Raw genomic sequence first — 8,026 nt, forward strand, 5'->3', positions numbered from 1 at the left:
GACTTATGGCATTAGATTTTCTAAAGTCTTCATGTTCTAGAGTTTAACACATACTGAGTTCTCTGTAAATATTTATAGCTGCATGAACGAATGACCTCCAATTAGAGGGCGTGGTGGGATTGCTGGAATTGTCCAGTGCTGGTGGGATCCAGGACTGGTGGGATGTTGGAAGAGAATTCTGTCCCAAACAGGAGAGCAACTAGGGGCCTGGGAAGGCAGAAGAAAGAAGTGGAGAGGCCAACTAAAATTGAACTGCAAAGGCCTAGTAGGGAGACAAGTTTATGGAAAAGTTGGATGCAGTCATGTTGTTACTAAGATCAATTGCATCCTGGCTTTTTAGGACGTGGAGGATAGCACTGAGTAATGCAACTGGTTCTTAAGCTGGGTTCAGTAACCTCTTCTGAACTGCACGCTGGTGGTCTGAGGTCCCTTTCTTGGGTTGGAGTGAAGGATTTGAATTATTTATCTTTTGGATCTTTATATCAAATTTCTCTTTAAGGATAACCCACTCTGTGGATAATGGAGGAAAAAGTCCAGGGAAAGGTTAACACCTAGTAAACTTTCTAGAAAATACCCTCCCTTCTGCTATTCTTGATGAGTCTCTAGCCAGCCACAGACTTGTTAGTGAGGGTTTGGGATGGAAACTGGGCTTCAGAAAGTCCCTGGCTTCAGGTTGAGGAAAATTTCTGACCCATGCTGAGTAGAAAAATCCAGAGTACAGGGGATTTTGTGAGATGGGCTTGGGTTTCTGGAATAGGATGGTCACTCCCTACTCAGCTCCAGGGCCAGAAGAAAGGTCAATAGGAGCAGGAGTGATGGCTCCTTCCAGAAAACTGCCTGGGTCAGAGCTGCTCAGATCAGAGCAGACAAAGCCCCTGGAGGAGAAGGTGTGGATTGTCCAGTGCTGGTGGGATCCAGGACTAGTGGAATGTTAGAGGAGGGTGCTGCCCAAGACAGGGGAGCAACTAGGGGCCTGGGAAGGCAGAAGAAAGAAGTGGGCTCAAATCCCTTACTCCAACCCAATCGACACACGAAGAAGGTGTGAGCTCAGTGACCTCACAGATATCTTAGACCTGTGCTCCTTTGGTTTTGATGGGTGTTATAGTGCAAGCTGGTTTGTAGAGGTACTCTGGTTTGGTTTAGGTGAAAATGACACTGTCACCACATTGACATCTCTACTGCTGAGTCACAAGGCCAAAGGAAGAATAAAGAACAAGGAGGTGGAGGGTGATGAGGTTGTGGCTGCAACTACTGGAAGAGCTGAGACCCTCCTCTGACTGAACGGAACCAAGAAAGTCCTCTTTTCTCAGCTCTTGGGTCTTTTTCCATCCTAATAAGATCATGAATAATTGTTTGGCAGGGTAGATACATGGATAAGAGAGACATGGATCCTGCCCTTGTAAAGCTGATAATTGATTGGCACAGACTGAAAATTTGTGCTCAGAGCAAAAGATGGCCAGGGCTCTGGTGAAATGTGCTTGGTAATAAGAGAGGTTTTGACTTGCCCTAGGAATATGTGGAGTTGGACATATCCAAAAAACCCAAATAGTAATCCTTCCTGTCTTACCACCACCACAACCTCATATTTTCTAAATGTTTAGAATTTCCTCTTTGAAATTAATATCTCAGTTTTGAACAAAAGTCCTGGACTTGATATTCATTGGATTAAAATGAATATTGAGGCTATCAAAATCAAGTGGCCTGATTGGATAGGAAGAAGTCACTGAAAGAACTATCAACATTCCAGTTGCTCCAAAGACAAAGTATCTTACCAACACCTATGCGGGAGACATGCTTAAGCATTAATGTTGATGCTCCCAAAACTTTGCTCTTCTCATTTACATATTCCATATTTAACTAGCTTTTTATGGTAAATATGCATGACTTTTATATCTGGACATTTTCCCATTTTCTAAGCACACTGATCAGTGTCAGACATTCATTAAACCACTTCTTATTTCAGTTTAGTCTTTTCCTCCTACGTGGAAGTTTTGAGAATAAGATTCCTTTGTATTGAAAAATGGTAGAAAATATCCAATAGTCTATAAGATATCTTTGAGGCAGATCTTTGTTATAATGAGTTTCCTTTGGGTTAAACACACCTGTGTATTTTCCTCTATAACATATATTTTGAATAGTTGTGACAATATTAAATATGCTATTTGATATTCTATATTTAGTCACTTAACATAAAACATGATAAGCAATTCACAAGAGTATTAAAATACTTTAATAAGCAGCATGTGATTTTATTTATGTATTTTAAAGTGAAGCAACCAAAAATTAAGATCACTAGTGACAACAAAAATTTTGGTGTATTTTTCTGCTATGTTGAAGTCTTTTAAGCTTTAGTGTATAATATATGGAGCACATTCCTCTCTAAGGAGAGAGCATTCCTCTTACTGGGTTATTTTACTTCTTAATAAACTGTTGTTTAGAGTAGTTTAGATTAACAGAACAACTGTGAAGATGACACAAAGCTTTCATAGACTCCATATCTAATTTTGTGGTTATTAATATTTTATATTAGTATGCTATATTTGTTACATAAATGAATTTCTATTGATCAATTATTGTTAAGAAGGTTCATAGTTCATTCAGATTTCTTCAGTTTTTACCCTCTCTGATCCAGGATCACTTCCAGGATACTACATTACAGTTTGACTCCTTTTGGCTGTGATAGTTCTCGAACCCCTTGCTTTTAATGACCTTGAGAGTTTTGAGGGATGCTGGTCAGGAATTTGTAGCATGTCCCTGTACTGGGATCTGTCTCATGTTTCTCTTATAATTGGAGCAGAGTTATGGGGTTTGGGAGGAAGATTACAGAGGTCAATGCCATCTTCATCTCTCCAAATCAAGGTTACATATTATCAACATGATTTATTTAGTTTTTGTGGATTTAAAAAAATGACCGCAGAATGCATTACAATTCTTGTTACACATACGTACCACAATTTTTCATATCTCTGTATATAAAGTATGTTGACACCCAATTCGATTCTTCATACATGTACTTTGGATAATGATATCAACATGCTTTATGAATGTTGACATTGACCTTCGTCACATGGCCAAGGTAGTAATTTATCAGATTTTCACTGTAACGTTATTCTTTTTATTTCCTTCTTTCCAGACTGTACTTTTGGAAAGAAATCACTTAAGGAATGGAGACTTAGATAGCCAACCCTGTCTGTAAGCTAGAGAACATGTTAAGTAATTTAGCCAGTGTTGCCTACAGTCCAGGGCACTGGGAAGCTGGCAAGCTGAGAACTTCCCAGTGAGCAGCTCAACTAGAGTAGGCGCTTAGCCTAGAGCTACCAGAGAGCAGCTGACTGGCAAGCCAGGAGCTTCCTCTCCAGGGAGTTTTCTGAGCAGATGCTGAAAAGCTCTTTGGCTGGGAGGCTAGAAATTCATGTGGGGTTAGTATCAGATGTTTTTTTTTTTCCTTTTTGCTCTTTCCACATTTTTATATTGATGTATAATAGTTGTACATAATGATGGAATTTGTTATTACATATTTGTACACACACTATATATAACCATATTATTTAATATTACTCCCCAGCATTCCCCCTTCCTTTCCCTCCTCTCTTCCTGTGGTCGTTTTTTCTCTCCTGATCTCCCTTTGATTTTCATGTGATCTTTATCCCCTCCAACTTTCTTTTCCTTTTTCCTCTCTAGCTTTCACATTTGAGAGAAAATATATGACCCTTGACCTACTGAGTTTGGCTTATTTCACTTAAGATAATGGTCTCTAGTTCCATCCATTTTTTGGGCAAATAAAATATTTCATTTTTTTTCTTATGCCTGAATAGAATTCTAGTGTGTTTATATACCACATTTTCTTCCTCCATTTATCTGTTGATGGACTCCTAGGCTGGTTTCTAGTTTGGCTAATGTGAATTGTGCTGCTATAAACATGGGTATGCATGTGTCACTGTAGTATGATGACTTTAATTCTTCAGGATATATACTGAGGAGTAGTATAGATGGGTCATATGGTGGTTCTAGACTTTTGAAGAACCTCCATACTCATTTCCATAGTGGTTGTACTAATTTACAATCTCACCAACAGTGTAAAAAAGTTTCTTTTTCTCCATATTCTCTCCAGAACTTATTATTGTTCGTATTCTTGATGACTGCCATTAGGTAGTGTCAGATGGTCTTGAAGGCATCTGGCCCTGAGGAGGAGTTGAGGGAGGACTGATCCCGTGACTGAAAGAGACCTTCTCTGATGTTGGGAGGTCTGGGCCTAGCACTGCTCTGTGGGAAACTGTCTGTGTGACCCAACTGGGGTCAGATATTTCATTTTTAGGCTTTTTTTTTCCATTAAAGGAGACTCTGGGCCTGTGACACTTATTATCTTCATACACTCTAGTCACAAAATATATTCCTATAAATAAATGCATCACCCAATTTGAAAATGTATGCCCTGTTTGTAATCTTTTGAAATGCCTGAATTTTTTTCTTTTCATTTTGTGCTTTCTGTCACATGCAGAAAACCAAGTTCTTCTTGTGTATCTGTCTCAGCAGGTTTTTTATTTTATTTATTTATTTTTTTGGTGTGTGTCTGAAAAAGTTGTGTGCTGTGAAAGAGATTAAGCCAGAGAGTGGCTCGATGGGCAAAGAGATGAAGATTCCATCTTTTGAGGATATCATGATTGCAGAGAGATGCTTTACCCAAACTAAAAGAGTGTGATGGAGCAGGAAGGGGAAAGTGTTGACTGTAGCCTGAAGCCCAGGCTCTCTCTGCTGCAACCACCAGCCTGGCTAAGATCTCTGAGGGTTGGATTGGTGTGTCCTTGTCAGTCTGGCTTAACATGCAGCAATTCAGTCAGACTTTAAGTGTTATGTCTTGATGATTAGAGGAGCTTCCATTTTCCACATAGATGTAAGTTTGCCTATTTTGGTTCAATTGTGGGTAAGAAGGCTAGGTCTCAGTAATAACTAGGGTTACATTTCACACTGGCCCAGGCTTAAAGTTAGGCCCCAGATTTCAGGAAAATATGAATATTTTTCATATCTGAGTTTGTTGACAATGTTCATTTTCACTCCATAAGAGCTAAATCAGGGGCAGGGGTTGTGGCTAAGTGGTAGAGTACTTGCCTAGCAATGTGCGAAGCACTGGGTTTGATCCTCAGCACTATATAAAAATAAATAAATAAAAATAAATATTGCGTCCATCTACAACTAAAAATATTAAAATAAAAAAGTTACCTCAGGACTGATACAGACCGGTGTGTCCTTGGGCTAGAGAGTGGGGTGTCTGGCTTCTGATTGGGAACTTTCTTTGCGCTAGCGACGAAAGAAGGAATTAAAAATGGGTGATGTTGAGAAAGGCAAGAAGATTTTTGTTCAGAAATATGCCCAGTGCCACACCATGGAAAAGGGAGGCAAGCACAAGACTGGGCCAAATCTCCATGGACTGTTTGGGCAGAAGACAGGTCAGGCTGCTGGATTCTCTTATACAGAAGCCAACAAGAACAAAGGCATCACCTGGGGAGAGGATACACTGATGGAGTATTTGGAGAATCCCAAAAAGTACATCCCTAGAACAAAAATGTGTCTTCGTGGCATTAAGAAGAAGGGAGAAGGGCAGACCTAATAGTTTACCTCAAAAAAGCCACTAATGAGTAATAGCTACTGCCTTATTTATTACCAAACAGAAATATCTCTTGGCTTTTTTATGTGCACCATAATTTAATTGATGTGATACACCAGAAATCAGATCATGAATGACTGACAAAATATTTTTACTTAAATCCTGATTTAAGTAAAACTGACTTGTAGTTAAATTAATATTTGGTTATATTCCCACTTCAGTAAATTCTATCACTGTTTCCACTTTTTAAAGTTATGGTTGGACTTAATTAGTAATGTTCAGTATTTCACAAAAATGGTGAATGATGTCTGAAAACTGGTTTTATATTTAGTTTTATAGAACTGATTATGTGAATATGTTTAAATATGGGGGAAATCCCTTCACTCTCTCAGAACCAAGCATGATTCACATTTGTTTCAATTTGTGTTCATTACCCTATTAAAGGCAGTGGTTGAAGATAAGGAAGCAGTGTCTACTTTATATTTTTGTTGACCATGCCAATTTAATTAGAATTCCCTGTATCTAAAATGATGTTCTTTCCTTATGGAAAGACATTTTAGTGTAGTTTATGTATGATATTAAATAAAGAATATTTAACACTTCTCACATTTTGTAGCTGATCCATAAGTTCAGATGCTTTTAAGTCAGCATAATACAATAACAAGTTAGACTTTACTTTTTAATTCTTTATTTTCTAAGTCTAAGTTATCATTCAGGATTGTTTTTAAACAACTGTTCAGAAACAATACTTTGGAACATCTAGGTGTTTGGTAGTGGTGCTTTTTGCCAACTTATTAGATGGAAAGATTAAGGTAAAAGAGATACACCCATCAGTACAAATTTGTAAAAATTTTTACCATAAGATTTAAGATAATTAAAAACAATCAGAGATCAAAAAAAAAAAGTTACCTCAGGACAGTCCTGTTCACAATCCTCTCCCCCTCACCATCTTCCTCCAGCCTCCTGGGAGGAAATGCTCTTAACCAATGATAGACTAGACCCCATAATCAGCAATTCTTGGGTCTGCTGTGATAATGCACCCCCGAACTGTACCATGTAACATCAGGACAATTCAAATAAGTTTTATTATCTTGAAAAAAAAAAGATGACTGTGATTCTTGTAAATTTTAAGCTCAGATGCAGGAAAGCCACAGAAAAACCATATGGATTCCATGATGACTGCTGCTTTGCAGGGACCCTACTGCCTGGCACACAGTATTTGCTCAAGGAGCACTGATGTATTGGTTGATGCAGAATACTGCTTTGGTCCTGCTACAGAGGCAGGCTGTCTCACTTAGATGGACGTTATAGTCCAGAGTACCAATCAGTGAGTTCTGTTCCAGAGGCCAGACTGTCAGTGGTGTCCAAAAGGAAGAGCCTATAAGGGATCAGGCGGCTGAGTGTGATCTGTCTTTGTTGGGCTCTGTTGAATCACATGGCTTTGACCCAGGTGAAAGCTATTTTCTAAGTCTAGGTTATCATTCAGGATTGTTTTTAAACAACTGTTCAGAAACTAGAGTTCTGAGGACATACCCTGCCTCCTGGTCCTTTATGAATGGGGCAGAAGGTGAGCTAGTGCTCAAGGTTCATCAAGGATAAGAATCTTGGTAAACACAGATAGAAAGGGTGCTTGGATCCTCACAGGATTCCAGGGAACCTGGACATGGGAGGTGGAGAGAAGCTGGCTCAGACTAAGATGGAAGGTCATTTGAGGGGAGGATGGGCTCTCAGGAGACCAGACACTGCACTGGGCTCTGGCCCCATGACAGGGCAGTGACAGACACTTAAGGTGCATCTGGGGACACTGAAAATTCTTCCTGAAACTGTTTATGCTTCCAAGCTGCCAGTTGTGCTGACTTGGAGAGGGAGCCCTGCATGAAACACCTTTCCAAAAGGCTCCTACCGATTACCATTAGGGTGGGAATTATGCAATTTCTTTTCCAAATCTGGGTTCTTTTGTGTCTTCATATTGGCCCTGAAGGTGGGTAGGGCAGGAATGTAGGTACAGAATGAGGTAAGATGGCACTGTAGGAATGAGTTTTGTCTAGAGAGGGTCCTTTTTTCCTGGGTAGCTTAAACTCAGCCTGCTGCAGGGAGCTGGCATTGAACACTAATTTGGAGCCAGTATCAACATAGCAAGGTTTTATATTCTAGAGGTGGAAGGTGGAGTGTGCCTGAGGGGAAGAATGTAAGGAATCATAAATGTGAGCAGTTCCTGCTGGACATACAGTCAGCACCTTACAGAATGTTATGCTGGTGAAGAAAGGAGGAATCTAGCACTTCTGTTCTAGAGATGAAAGTTTATTAAGCACCCGGCAGTCTCCCCTCGACTCCTCCACCCAGTACACTTTGGGGCTTTGTTCAAGAGAAGATGAAAGTCAATCCTGGAGGCCTCTCAGTCTTGTGCCTGGAGTTTGAAGAATT

At 39.7% G+C, this 8,026-nt stretch overlaps 1 protein-coding gene across 1 annotated transcript; it reads left to right on the plus strand.

Moving 5' to 3' along the window:
• The first annotated feature begins 5,320 nt into the window (after positions 1-5,320).
• Positions 5,321-5,605, plus strand: LOC124107369 (cytochrome c, somatic-like). The gene has a single exon (XM_046465322.1). The coding sequence runs from the start codon at positions 5,321-5,323 to the stop codon at positions 5,603-5,605; it is 285 nt and encodes a 94-aa protein (XP_046321278.1).
• The last annotated feature ends 2,421 nt before the right edge of the window (positions 5,606-8,026 follow it).

This window comes from Marmota monax, unplaced genomic scaffold, assembly GCF_021218885.2.
Source record: "Marmota monax isolate L192 unplaced genomic scaffold, Marmota_monax_Labrador192_F-V1.1 WCK01_AAM20220418_F8-fsc00079, whole genome shotgun sequence".
NCBI classification, from domain to species: Eukaryota; Metazoa; Chordata; class Mammalia; order Rodentia; family Sciuridae; genus Marmota; species Marmota monax.

Coding starts and splice junctions, on each gene's coding strand:
- LOC124107369 (XM_046465322.1), top strand. CDS start 5,321: ATGGGTGATGTTGAGAAAGGCAAGAAGATTTTTGTTCAGAAATATGCC.